General features: G+C 32.8%; 1 protein-coding gene across 5 annotated transcripts in view; it reads right to left on the bottom strand.

The window, feature by feature from the left end:
- Ten-a (Teneurin-a transmembrane protein) overlaps window positions 1–15,476 on the bottom strand; it is a 1,171,522-nt gene that overhangs the window by 610,970 nt on the left and 545,076 nt on the right. Inside the window, exon 1 of one of the 5 annotated variants that reach the window (XM_081752115.1) lies at window positions 8,011–8,486. The exons of the other annotated variants lie outside the window; for them this stretch is intronic. Within the exon in view, the coding sequence (XP_081608241.1) occupies window positions 8,011–8,014 (4 nt within the window). The 5' untranslated portion in view covers window positions 8,015–8,486. Of the gene's footprint in view, window positions 1–8,010; window positions 8,487–15,476 lie in introns of those variants that run through there. 5 annotated transcript variants of the gene reach the window in all.

Below are 15,476 nucleotides of genomic sequence, written 5' to 3'. Positions count from 1 at the left end.
TTCTAGACTTGGAGTCAGAGTAAACAGTTCTTATCAATATTTAATTTAAAGTGTACAAAACGTTAGTACCTCACACCCTATATGTGCCACGACGTTTCCATATAACATGTTTTATGTTATTTCTCGAAAAGTTTGCAACACTGATCTGGTTTACCATCTCTTTTGTGTTTATTTTTATTGTTGCTTCCAATGATGATATCCAATTTAGGTCATTCTATTTACAAAACCATAACTTTCTCTTAGGATGGCAACACTGTTCATCCGGTGATGCTCGTTAATACACGGGCAGACGTCGTCCTTGCTCTATTTGTTTCGTGCAAAGTTTGTTTTCTCTGTCTCTATTAGTTTCTCCGTTATTATGGTTAGACATCCTAAATTATATTATAATGTGGAAACATCATTTTATGACTTTGTCGTCAAGTCGGCACGGGTTAACGTTCTCGTAGGGAGCTGCTATTTCACTAATGCGTGTTTACCGTCACATTGAACACATTGAATACATTTAGAGGGTGTGCGTATCGCAACACGAAATTACCTTAAATAAGGGACATTCAACTATTAAAAAATGAACCAAAAATTCCCCCTCCTTCATCTAGACGATTTGCTCTGGACGTCAGGAGATTATGGACATAATCTTATCTATTGTTACATATAAAAGAAGTACTGAGTGAAGACTGACTGATCAACGCACAGGCCCAACTTCTTGAGCGCGATATTTGTAATTTTGACAGTGCATATTATTTGTTACGTAAGGTACCACTAAGGAAGGATTTTTAGAAACTCAACAGGAAAAGAGAGAAATTGGGGTGGCAATTATTGTAGTAAAATGTCCGTATCTCCGAATCTGTCAAGGGTATAAACATGAAATTTGTTATATGAATTTCACATTTAAAATAATTGTTTCACATGTTTCACCGTTTTCTTATATTTTTCTTAGAAGGAAAAAAGAAAGCTGAGGTAACTGAGTGGATTTGCAATTGTTAAAATAAAATTGTTATATCTTGAACTTGCATAAGGTTAGGACATGAAATCTGATATTTAGATTTTGTATTTAAAATAATTATATACGTGTTTCAGCGTGTTTAGATTGTTCCTTACATCTATCTATCTATCTATCTATCTATCTATCTATCTATCTATCTATCTATCTATATATATATATATATATATATATATATATATATATATATATATATATATATATATATATATATATATATATATAGGTAGGTAGGTAGGTAGGTAGACAGATTTGATAGATAGATACAGAGAGAGAGTCGTGCGAGACTGATTGATCAACTTCCAGGTCATACCGCTTAAGCTAGAAACTTAAAGTCTTAACAATACATAGTGATGTAAGATACCACTAACGAAAGACTTTTGGAAATTCGATGGGGAAGGGGGAACTGGAAGTGTTTTTTCTTCCCGTCTTTGCCTTCCCTTTTGAGGAAAATATTAAAGAAATGGTTAAATGTGTGCCTAATTATTATAAATGGGAAGTCTATATACCGAATTTCATATTTCTAATCTTCCAAGCTTCGGAGATCATCTTATCTATATATACAAAAGGTATCCTGAGTGGATAGCTGGTTTATCAACGCCGTGACCAAATCTCTTAATCAAGAAATTTGAAATTTTGACACTCCATCGGATTTGTGAAGTAAAGTACCACTAAGGGAGGATTTTTTGAAATCCGACGATAAAAGGGGGAGTGGAATGGCAATGATTACAGTAAAATGTAAATATCTTCAAATGTCTGAAGAGTACGGGAATGAAACTTGGTATGTGGACTTCCCATTTAATATGATTAGACATGTGTTTCACGTTTTCTTTTTTTAATATTTTAGAAGAGAAGGCAAAAAGGAAGGAGAAAAAGTGAGGTTACGATTGTTATAATAGGATGATATCTCGAAATCCTTTAATGTTAGAAACATGGAATTTGATATTTAAATTTTTCATTTAAAATAATTTAAGACATGTTCCCCAGTTTTAAAAAAATCCCTACAAGAGAAGAAAAAGTGGAGATTGCAATTGTTAAAATAATGTGCCTATATCTTAAAATTTCTTAAGGACACGAAAATGTTAAATCAATTTCTTTTGTGATTGGTAACTGTTTTTATCACTCCAATAAGCGTATTAATAAGCACAATCAAATTGTTAATATTGTTGAAAGACATTGTAGCGTAAATCGAAAATGTAAAATTAAAACCAAATCTAATTGTTGAAAGCAACCTGTATAGATATGTAATTGACATTACTGTTAGGTTTGAAGATGGCAAGGATATAAGAGCGAAGGGAGGAGAAAATTGCAAAGTATAATCGACTTAACATCTCACTTAATGATAGCAAACGGTTTGAGATTCTCCCCTTGGTCATAGGATCAAGAAGAGCCGTAAAACAAGTCGCTACGAACGTTTTCAGGAAACTTCGGGTATGCAAATGTATTTTAAAAAGTTAGCTTTCTTAGCTCTGAAGTCCATAATTGAGATGTTGTACTATAATCTCTATTATGCATATTAGTGTCAATGTTTTGATGTCTGACATGTGTTTTAGTCTTTGAAATATTTGTATGTTATTTATTTACGACATATATTTTATTTTTTAATTAAAGTTTAACATAAATTATATTTTAATTTTTGTGTTGGATGTATAAATGTAAGTGTTACAGAATTGTTTAAGGCCTATATATGCATATATTGTTGAAAAAAGAAAGCTAAGAATAATCATTTTATTTTATACAATTTACTTTTAATGATTTGAAATATTGTAAGTATGAACTTATGTGTTGGAGAGTTAGGCACTATGTACAAATTTTACCATGTTTGATTTTAAGTGTTGCTTTTTATATATAAAATTGTATTTGGAATGGTCTGAGCGTACTGATGTTTTATTTAAGGAAAGGTAAAACATTTTGATTTGACAGTAAAGAATGTAATGAAACAAGTAACTGATCCAACATTTGAAACATGGAGCCTTCAATTTTATATAGCACAGACCTGTAATGCTTATGATGTGTTATAGTGCATAATGTGGTATGTGTGCGTGTGTAGAGTGTATAATGTGTAAATAATTCTTTGAAACAAAGATTAAGAACGATGTAGAGGCCAGAAGTGATATCGATATCATTAACCGGGAAGACCACTGTGCCTTTTTAGAGACACGAAATTTAATATTTAGATTTTTTACTTAAAACAATTATAGACGTGTTTCAATGTTGTAAGACTTCCCTACAAGAAAAAAAAGGTAGGAAGAAAAAAATATATTTTATAGCTATATAAAAAAAAAGTCCTGAGTGACTGACAGATCAACGTCCAGGTCAAACCGCTTAAGTTAGAAACTTGAAATGTTGCCAATACTTATGATTTATAACATAAGGTACAGTCTACAGCAAAAAACCTGCAACATAAGAATGTAAGTTTATTGTGAAACTACGCCTAACAGCACAGGGAGTCACGCCAGGAGAAACCTCGGCGTCCTCCCCTGCATACGTATTTTGGAGCAAAAGATTTCGTCGCTTCACAATAAACTTACATGCTCAAGTTGCAGGTTTTTTTGCTGCGAACTGTACCAGTAAGGAAGGATTTTTAGATATTCGACTGGGAAAGGGGGCAAATGGGGGGAATTATAGTAACATGTCCATATCTCCGAATCTCTGAAGTGCAGAGACATGAAATTTGGTATATGGACTTCCCATTAAAGAAAAGAATTAGACAGATGTTTCAGTAGTTTATATATATATATATATATATATATATATATATATATATTTCCTGTAGAAGGGAAGAAAAAGAGGTGGCAGAAAAGAGTAGTGTTACAAGATGATAACCATATTTCGGAATCCCTTAAGGTTAGAGATATAAATTTTGGTATTTAGACTATTCATTCAAAATGACTAGACATGTTTCAGCGTTTTTTTGATGTTTTCCTTAAAAGAGAAGTAAACCTGGGGAAGGAAAAGGGTGGGGCTGCAATTGTTATAATAAGATGACATACCTCAAAATTCCTTAAGATCAGAGATGTGTTAGGTATATGAAACTTGAAACAGAGATGAAACAGAGATGTGTAAATATGCCACAGCGTCTCCAAAATTCTGCTTTTAACGAGAGAACGGGAGCTATTTGTAGTTTTTAATCTCAATATATAAAAATGACTTCGAGGTTGTCAGTCTCATCATCAAGGAAACAGGTGAACCATTTGAGATGAATTTTTGAACACAGCACTCGGACCGACAAGGGCTCTTATCATTTTACTTTCATTAAAGTTCATATTTTAAGGGGGACAGGGTAAATTTTTCGCAAAGAATAATGCCATAGAAGTACTCTTGACGTGCAAAGAACGGAAGAAAAGGTTGGAATATGAGATGGGAGGCCATAGGCCAAGCAAATTCTTGGGATCTAGGGGCAAAGCTTAATGAAGAATATCACTTCGAAAACCTCCCATTTCCCTTTACGTGTTCTCATGAACATAATCTACTACGTACTACATTAATGTCTATTTCCATTCATCTCCAAATAAATTTTATCTCCATCTTTAATTCTGTATTAAAACCAGAAGCGACAGAAATCCACTAACTTTCATTTTCAGTATTAATCTACATAATAAAATAATAATAAAAAAAGATATTGACAATCGTTTTCATTTGGAATCGATTTAGCGTTCTAAGAATAGGTACCATCCTATCTCTCAATACCATATTCAAACTGGAAGTGGCAGAAATCAATCACTTACGGTTCTGGAAGTACGCAACGGTACGGCGTACGGGCACCTTTTAATGAGAATGGAATATTTCCTCTTCTAAATTAAACTGAACTGAACTAAACTGAAAGCTAGTACAAAAATTCTGTTGTAACTTCATCTCTGTATTTTCTCCGCAGAAAAATCTGTAATCAGTTCCCATTTTAATGTATCCAATTAATTGTTTTTATCCATTATTAGGAAGAGGATTAAGTGAAAACATCCTCTAGATTTATTTCGCAAAGTTTATCCTTTATTAGTTTGTAGAACATTTTGGTAGCATGACTAGTACTCTGAAGAACATTCTGTGAACAATGTACTGCGTGTGTTATTATTGAAATTCAGTATTTGTGAAAATATTGATACATTTTGAAAACAAACAATAATAGCTTAATTTCGCCCCTTTACAGAAAGAGAAAAAGTAAGAAACAAATCATTAAGAAATATTGTTTATCATTACGTTTATTGTATTATGAAATTAAGATGTAAGAATCATACCTTTTTAAAACATATTTGTTATATATGTATCTAAGAATTTTAAGTTACAAGACTGTAGTGATATGCTACTGGACATTATTATTATTATCCTGAAATGTATGCAACTTTTTAACAATTATGAACCTGAGGTCCAGCGTACCGGAACCTTTATTTTTGAAATAAAACGATATATATATATATATATATATATATATATATATATATATATATATATATATATATATATATATATATATATATAAGCTGTTTTAAGTAACCCAAGGATACATTTCATCTCCATTTTAATCACTCTACTAAAATAGGAAGTGGTACACATCTACTACAACTTCCGGTTTCAATATTAATTGAGAAAATATCACACCATTAGTGAATCTTAAGTATAATAAAAAATCGGTTGTCATGGAAACGCTAAAGTTTTGAGTAGGGAATGAAGGGTAAGGGGAAATGCGTTGTGGAGTTATTAAAAGATCAAACTTCAATACACTATGACAAACCAAATTCCTTCAAGTTGTGTTCTTTTATTACCAGAAGTGTCGACATTTTCTTCTCAAAATTTTCTCGTTAACCACGTCGTTATAAGAGTTCTTGAGGTATCTTAATGAATGGATCATATCTTCTTTAAATTCAGTGCAAGAGCTACCTTGCGAAGGTCATTAACTGATGTAAATCAGTGGTGAATGAAACAAAGCAGAATTTTTAATATCATTTCTATATATATAAAAATAAATAAAAGAAAGAGATTCTGAACATATGATATTATTTCGCTCCCCTCACCCAATCAGAAGATGAATTAAATTCAATTTTCAAGACATGAATTCGTTGCCACTGGTCTCTATGACCCTTGGGTGTCATTCATAGGAAGGATGTCATTTGTTTAACATGGCTCGAGTTATGAATTGTTTGAAAGTCATTGTGCGCCATGTCACACCCATATATATATATATATATATATATATTGTGTATTAATACGTGAGATATGAGTATAGGAAATATGGATGACAAAGTGCTTAGCTCGTGAATATGTAGTATTTGCTATAGGCTTATACGGTCATTTTGGTGTGTAACATGTAACAAAATCCATATTTAGGGTTGCGTCTCTGAAATATATCGTCCCACGACAAATTCTCACGTTATATTGATTTTCAGTTCGCTGGTCTCATTCAATGGAACTTCAATGCGAAGGCTGAGAGAACGTCCCTAACTGTTTACTGTTTCATCAATATTTTAGAAGTATTTTACTATAAACCAAATTTGAAAAATGTGTTTAGATTCTCAACTGTATGGATTTTATGAAATTCGTATATTTTGATTCAATTGCTTTAAATTATACATTGATAAATCAGAAAACGATATATTATGCGTAAGATAAATTACAATTTTACTTCTTTTGATAGTCACCTCAAGTTTCAATTTCAGGAATTTGAATAAAGGACTTAGAAGGTCCCTCCGATACCTTATCGTTCATAGGTGCAATTTTGCTTTAAAAGTGTTAATTACTTAAAGAACATCTTATCATTAATTCAACAATTTGTAAAAGAAAATACGAAAATTTAAATTTAGTTTTCAGAATTAATATTCTTTTTGCGATACATAAAATTGGTTGCTACTAAGAGTATCATAAATTCTTTTGAATAAACTAAACAACAAAAGTATGTTTTATCCGGCTGTAAAATGGTTCTTAAATTTTTAAACTACTCATAACAATGGATTTTACACTTTTAAATATACACAACGAAATTACATGACAAAATTACTAACAAATATCTTCTGACAAGGTTAAACTTCCAGTACTTTAAAAAGTATTAATTCAAAATATACTTTGAAGAACAATGTGAGTTTTATGGAACATATACCTTATAGAAACCGTTACCGGATACAATTACTAGTCCTCTTCTGTACAAGAAGACTATATTAGCTATAGTTTTCATTGGTTGTTATCTATGCTCAGTGGTTTTTAACTGATATTATATTGTACAGTCTTGTTCATGAAATCTTGGCCACCCACCTTGATTTAGAAGAAGATATTTTAGCAACCGTATGTTGGAAATTCTATTACTTTGGCTCTAAATAAATATCTTAATTTGCCAAAGAGAAACCAGATTTGTTTCATTTAATTCCAACTGTAGGAAGAGTACACGGCTCACTAAAGAGAGGCAAATAAGCTAGTTGCTTTAAATAAGATTGAACACAAAATCGGCGTAAATAATTCAAAGTTGAAAGTATAAAATAATTATTTTATGTGTGTGCTATACTTCAGCTAATTAAACATGTGAAAACTTTGTCCCACTATCTCGACAAGTAAAAGGTTAATAAATAAATGGTTGATGTACACAATTTAGTATTATAATGCTTCAAGCTAAAATAAACCTCGCTTCAAAAACGTGTGTAAACAAACGAGATTTATGTATAATATTACTGTTAAAGCATACATTGCTAAATCTAAAATATGTTTGTGATAAACATTAATAAAGTACTTCTTTTTCAAGATATAAAATATGAATATGAAATATGAAATTTTACATAAAATTGAATTTATTTCCGATTTCTCACTGCAACTACTAACAGACCGGCCGGAACACCGAAACCGATCTTTAAACCAGCACGTATGGTTAACTTAGATGTGTGTATGGAAGCAAGTGTGCGCCAGTAATACATCTAGGTTTGATAGAATTGAATTTTTTTACAGCTATATGTTTTACAATTTCTTCCTATCATTATAATAAATAAGTACGAACGTAATATAATGTTTACCTACTCGAAGTGAAATCATTGACTTACCCATTGTGATCTGTGTGTATTGAGATATATTGTACGGGTGGGCAGCGGAGGCACCAGCAACAGTTTTAATATCCGTTTTGTTTGCGAATATTGTGTCTCTGATTTCCTTTACCTAAATTTCTTTATTCCATTACAAGCACTGTATAAGTTATCAGCAATTATCACAAGTAAATACCGTTCTTTTCGTTGTTCAGGTTTTCTAGTGCAAATGAAAAGCGCATTCCAAGTACTCGATCACAATGTAAACATTCCACAGTCAACCATTATGAGACCACGAGGGCGAAGACAGAGGGTTCAGGTACTTATTATAGAATGTCTGGAAGAGTGAAATTACTGAGTTATGTATGTTCAGGCACAAGAACTCTGGTCCACTCGATATATATGTTAAAAAAAAGTCACCTATAAAATAATAAGTCATGAATAAAGGGACTCCCCTTCTAAAGGAACGATCCAAAACTGCTAGTAGTTGTTGTCCGTCATGAACGAGAAAGGACGAAACAGAACGGAAACTGCCGATTGTTGAAGACCGCGCGTGAACTCCTGTCATACAAGCAACCCCGCCACAATTTTACCAAATCGATTTTTGTCACGAACGCCTCTACATTACCAGGCTCGTAACGGCACGGTAGTTTCGTTTCTATCTGTGTGCCGTGTACAATCCTAATAATGCCTTACAAATCCCACTACCCACGCGTCTGTACGCACATTGCTCTCGTTTCCCATAATCAATACAAAATATAGTCAATGGCTTGTTCCAATCCTTACTTTACTGCAGAGGTAATTTCGAAGCTTACTGAAAAGTTGACAGACTTACAGAAAATCAGGATGAACAAGCAAATTTGTATCTTATTTCTTTCGGATACAATTTTTTAGAGTTGAAATAACAATGTGAGCGTAATGCATGTAAAATGCGAGTTACAATTACTTGCCACGTGGAGCTGGAATCCTAAATTAACAAGTGTCAGTTTCTTCTTCCGACTTAAAGATGAAACGTTGAAAGGATAGAGTACAAGGAAAGTAAACACTTTAATACGTATTTCGAGATGCTTGTTTTATTAACTTAGAATGCATTCGTTTCGCATAATCAAAATCTTAGAGATATGAGAATTTACAATACACAAGAAGCTCGTACTATTAGAGATGCAACAGAAAAGGAAGTGTCTCGTGGCATCAAACTGACTAGTTTATCTTAATATATGATTTGTTTTAACAACTACATTGACAAGTATAGAAACATAGAAGCATAAGCTAAAAACTTGCAGTACTAAAAGATAATCCACGTTAATTAATTTATATTCAAATTTTTACGTCAAAGGAAATTACAACAGTCATTTCGATTATACGGGTACTAATTCACTCAGGTTCCACATTATCAGAAACAAAGTTATATGTGGAAGTACATTATTTATATCATATTTTTTAAAATAAAACTTTAATCCACCAAGGATAAATACTGTCCTTCTAACATTGATTTTGGGATAAGAACAACCTTATATTTACATTAGGAAGCAGAACTAAATAATTGAAAGTGAGATAGTTAATATGGACATTCAAGGTTTATAATTATTATGCGAAACAACTCACATTTAAACTTTTGATCAAAGCTTCTGTAAAATAAGAAGTGTATTTACCGACAGCATCTCTGCAAATGTATGTACAACATATATATGTCAGTATGTGGAACAAAAGCAGTTATCGCAGTGACGGCAGAATTTCAGTGAAGGGCACAGATCACAATTTCTAGCAGTTTTAAATAGTAAATTGTTCTACGAACAAGATATCCGTGACAAGTAGCCTACTCTATAATACTTCATTTACCTTATTCCACTGTTTGGTAAATGACAGTTGATACACCTCTTTAATTTTCTGGAGGGATGAATAGGACCACTTCTTAAATTATGGAAATTGTCAAAACTAAAAAAAAAAAAAAATGGTAGATTTATGTAGAACCCTAGTATGTACACTCATGTTCAAAATGATTGTCGCATATCCATAACTGTCTTCTTGTAAGAATACAATTTGATAATGATTTTGCAAGGTACTTTTAATACTGATACTGTATAATCGTGAAATATATATTTGTGGTAAATTTCATAGAAAAAAATATAAATACGAAAATTAGAGTGAGCAAAACAAAATGTTGCTAAATGGACAATAAAGTTTTATTTTCGTTTTATTGTTCTTATTTACTGCTGTTTTGACATGAAATTTGCCGCATACATGTCCTTGCCGATTATACACATACTAACATTATAAAAAATACCGGTCGATTTCGTTATCAAATTATATTCCTACAATAACATATTTATAGTCATGCGACAATAATTTTGGACATGAGTGTACATCTCTGAAAGTTTGAGTGGTTTACTCATTTCCTTGTATGGGTAAAATGCCAAAAATTCAATTGGTAAGTTTTTCTCCTGTTTTGCCTACATATGCTCTATCATGCTAAATGGAACTATGAGTCCATTCTCTTCGTACAATGTGTATATCATGCTGCAGAACTCTTAAATTTTGACAGAAGTGTGTTGATCTACCTTTTTAAATATCCTGGACTTTCCTTATGGAAAAACTACTTCGGTTATTTATTAAATTTTTTGATTTTTTTTTATTCTTCACACCTGACTGAACACAAGTCATAACGGGCGTTACCACTCTCGTAGAATCAAATCAGACTTATAAGATTGTGCTTTCAGTATGTTACTCCGCACAATAACTTGAACAAAACAAAATTTTTAAGTTATGTTTTTTTTTTTTTTGCAATAGATAGTTAAAAGAATTATCTCTGTCGATTTTGTTAATGGAGTCAATCCTGTGCAGTTTAAAAATATAAAAGACACGTTTCTACACTTCATAATAACTTCTGAATGAAAGCGAATTTTAAATGTTCTTTCTTTCTTTTTTCTTTTCTTTTTTCTTTCTTTCTTTCTTCTTCTTCTTCTTCTTTTTGCAATGAAAAGCTGGAGCTATTATCTCGGCCGAATTCATTAATGAAGTCAGCCCTGTAGAGATTAAGAATATAAAGGCCATTTATTTACGTTTTGTGTGATCCTTTTCTCTTACCACAATATATTTTATTTGTGTTTTTATTTTGTCTATCATTTCGTTAATATGAAATGAAAGAAAGGTTGCAGTTAATATAAGTTTAGTTTTTGCTATTTTAAAATAATTTGAAAGAATTGAATATTTTTGTTTTCTCGTATTTTTTAGGAGCGGGAGAAGTTTTTCGAAAAGAATCACAAAAGATGAGTAGTTTGGATTAATTGATTTATCAAATAGACGATTGATTAATGTATAATTGGACGATTCGGAGATCGAATAATGGATAATGGGATGACCGAACGATGGATAAAGAGATGATCGGATGGTGGACCATTTCGTGTTAAATAGGTGGATAGTAGATGACGGATTGAGTGCTGTATGATTGAATGGAATACGAAGGTACAAGCAGGTATTCTGATAGGAAATGCGTGGATAAGAAGTACTATCACTGAAAATGGTATGAATGGATTCAGATCCAGTGGAATTTTCCCCTTGAATCCTGGTGCTCTTCTCCAACATTTCTTTGCGATCTCAGATTCTTCCAGAAGTGCAAGTAAAGATGGTCAAATTGCAAGTTCTTAACCTACACTATCAATTGAGGATATTCCTGGAACATCAGGATGTTCCGTCGTACTCACAGCGACTGAAGACTATGAGCAGAATAGTTCTGTTCCTTCGAACACTGCAACTTCTTCTAATGCAAGCCCAAAATCCACTTCCAACAGGCAACCAAGTGTTATTCGTTAAAATGTATTATGCGGATCAAGCTAACAGGACTCTGATAAAAACAACACATCTTGGTAAGTGCAATTCCGTCACTTCAAAGAAGAACGACAAGAAGAACGAACGACAGCTAGAGTGCTGGATTATACATTTGTCGAAGAAAAGAAACAGAAAGTGAAGGGCAAAATTACACTTCAACAGAAATCCGCGTTAACTAAGAAGACAGCAGGAAAGATCAATGTACAGACTGACAGTGAACCTGAACTTGAAATTGAATCCCTCCTAAGCGACTCCTCTGAAGATGAGAATACATACATAGACTGTGTTAAAAATTAATACAAAACCTCTACTGTTGAATGGGTTCAGTGCATTGACTATAAGCGATGGATGCATGAAACATGCACCACGTATTGTGTTAGATGCAACGTGTGGAAGAAAGAATAAGATAAAGAACATGAAAAAGTGAAGAAACAGCGACTTTGTTGTTTTCGGAGAAATATTTTGTTTAAGTTTCTACAAGTTGTGGACCGAATTGTACACATTAATATGTACACATGCCTTGTATGCCTAATCTTCTGTTATTAGCTAAGTAACTAGTAGTAAATTTTAGGTTTATAACATGTCGCTATGTATTACAAATGTTCCTATTAGTTGTAGTAAAGATTGTTCCTAATCAATTTTGAAATGTTATTTGTTTTTCTGTGGGGCATCTAATTTTTGTCACTGTTGCACTCACCTTGACTGTCAGGAGAGATGGCCAAGGGCAAACATATTTGTAAAGGCCTACAACGTTAACTGTTTATTCTTAAACGTAAGTTGGTTGATCATATATTGTGGCCACCATACTAAAGAACCAATTTGGTATGTTTTAGAAACAATTGAGTGTGAATCTATCTATCTATCTATCTATATATATATATAAAGTATCCCTTAGGGGGAGGCAACTCTCCTGGAATTACCCTAAGTGAAATGATTTTACGGATCGATTTTTCTTATGTGTCTCAATTTTAATAAATCATTTTAAAGCAGATAAAGTTGTATTTGAAGTAACAAATGTTATGTTTGTTCATTTCCTAGAACAACAGAAAATAATTTAAAAAGCGCTAATTATTTACACTTATTAAAATTTATTTATTTATTGCAAGTAATGTGTACATAAAGAATGGGTATGTAACCGTTAGGAAAAGACAGCAACAATAGATACAACCGGTTAGTTAACAGTGTATTTGCAACATATAAGGCACATAAGCAATATTTTCTTTTAGCAAAATAAATATTATCAATCATTATTGGGCACTAACAACATACCTTTTAGTGCCACAAAACTTCGATTTTTTTTTTCTCAAAAACTACACAAAACAATTTACTTGAAAGGATGCTTATTTGTCCAGCTCAATGTGCCCTATTGGCTCTATATCTACACACGTCTTATCTTTGAACAATAGATTAGTTAAATAGAAATTAAAGCTTAAGAGCTACTGATAATTTTAGGCTATATTTAAATAACTGTTCCATATGCTATGTCTCGCTAATGTAATAATGAAGAGCTTAATGAAAGTATACTTAAGTATCAGTTTCATCTCAGTGACATTGTTTTCGTACAGCATAGATTTTTAGGTTTACAAAAAATTGAACTTTTCTCCATTTTATTATTTTGTTCATCTCAATAAAATCTGTTGATTCGTATACGAGGAAGGATCAGAAACTAAGGTTATAAGGCCGATATTTTTGAAGTTTCGTCTGTTATAGAGAAATGAAGAGCGTGCGATAATTTTAATACATGGAGTTTGGCAACTGTGTAGTTTCACCCACCCACTATCTACGGCGCTAGTTGTAAGTAAACACAAATGGCGACTCGATTGAAAAACTGGTCTCTCGAAGAAGTCCGCTCAGTTATTCGATTTCTGAGGGCGAAACATGTAACCGTGGCTGAAATTCACCGGTAGTTGGTAGATGTTTACGGAGAGACGTAATATCGTAATCTAATATTTACGTAATATCTCGTCAGTTTGTCCCAGAATGTTGTCAAAAGTTAGTAGCTGGAAGAGAAAACGTCACCGAGGAGAGCAGTGGATGACTCAGCACGCCATCAACAGATTTGAACACAGCTCGCGTGGAGGAGCTGATTCAGGATAAAAGGAGGTTCACGTTACAGAGTCTGATGGTAGAATTGGGAATATCGCTTCACTTGAGACAAGGAGGTGAAACACTTCGTGACAACGTGGCTGAACACGCAAGGACACGATTTTTAATAGGAGAGGATCTTCAAACTCATCCCGCTGTGCGACATGTGCTTCAACTGATATAGAGACTATGTCGAAAAGTAACCTAATGTATGTACCATCTCTTGGCTGTATTGGTTGTATGAAATACAACTTTCTGATCATCCTCGTATGTCTGATATTCGAACAACTTCTTTTTTTTTAACATATATAAACGCTAAAATTATTGTACAATTTATTCATCTTCATAGTTTGCCCAGTAACAACTACTAACTCCATATCATGTTTAAGTAATTATTCAAAGATTTCCTTACACACAACATTATGTTGATTTCAATCATTCGAGTAACAAGCGATAGCAACTAGCGTCATCTATTTGCAGAGGCTCAAATCCCGGGCAGAATAATGGAACATGACCTCCAACCTTGGAAGTAGGGGACTATCCCCGGAATAGTCCTATTTGAAATATGTTTTTTGGGGAGAAATGTCATAGGTAGCACTACTTTATCTACATCGGCTAATATACAGTATAATATACAACAGGTTCACCCCGGAAAGTAGATTCCTCTTTTGTAATATGAGTCTCATCTCCTCCCCTCCCCCCGAATAAGCCTCAAATCTGCCCGCCTCCCAATGTTGAAAGACAACTTTGCTCCCCTGATTCTTCACAGCATTGTTTGTCAACTTCATAAATATTTTGAACGTCGCTTAAAAAAAAAAAAAAAAAAAAAAAAGGAACGGTCTTACCAGTCCCCCAATGTTGAAGACAGATTTGTGCCGATGTCTATTGGTATCAGGCAAGCAAGCAGCACATCTAGCGACGCCTATTTGTACAACTGTTCTATTACAAATTAGGATTACTCACATACTGACGGGTTTTGCTTTTATAATAAGGATTTTACACATGAATCAAACATAAACTTATCTCGTTCAATCGTAAAAGTATACTGAATCTTATCCAGTTTTTTTCCCTGATAATTTACATATGTACAGTACATAAATGGCGTTTTGATATGAAGATTGGCATTGACTGTACGAAGACTGAAAATAATTACATATTTTCTTCTTTTGTGATGTGATATTTTTGGTGATTTTTCTATATTTCGGTGTTAGAATATAAAAGTTAACATGAAAAATTTTACCATTAAGTACGTGAAAGCAGACTTCGAACTGCGTTACCCATAAACTTTTAGTGACTCAAATCAAATTAGAGCAAAAACATAAAAGTATTCCGATATATGTTAGTATATTTATACACTTATGAACAAAGGTTTTTTCTCTCTATTTCATGTCACTACAGTGAAAATGCAATACTTGTTGTTTAGTTGAGAAAAACCCTTTACGTTTTGTATTTATAGCATCCCTGGTTGATGCAGCGCACTGCTGGAAGCACTTTCCATCACTCTTGTGACTTCACAAAGTAACGAGAGAAAGCTGCTGGAATCAGTCTCCGCCCAGTTTCTTCCTCTGGTGATATAG

The sequence above is a fragment of the Thermobia domestica genome, chromosome 3 (assembly GCF_964235325.1).
Source record: "Thermobia domestica chromosome 3, izTheDome1.hap1.1, whole genome shotgun sequence".
NCBI lineage: Eukaryota > Metazoa > Arthropoda > Insecta > Zygentoma > Lepismatidae > Thermobia > Thermobia domestica.
The sequence above is the reverse complement of the archived record's forward strand: the minus strand, read 5'-3'. Positions and strand labels throughout refer to the sequence as shown.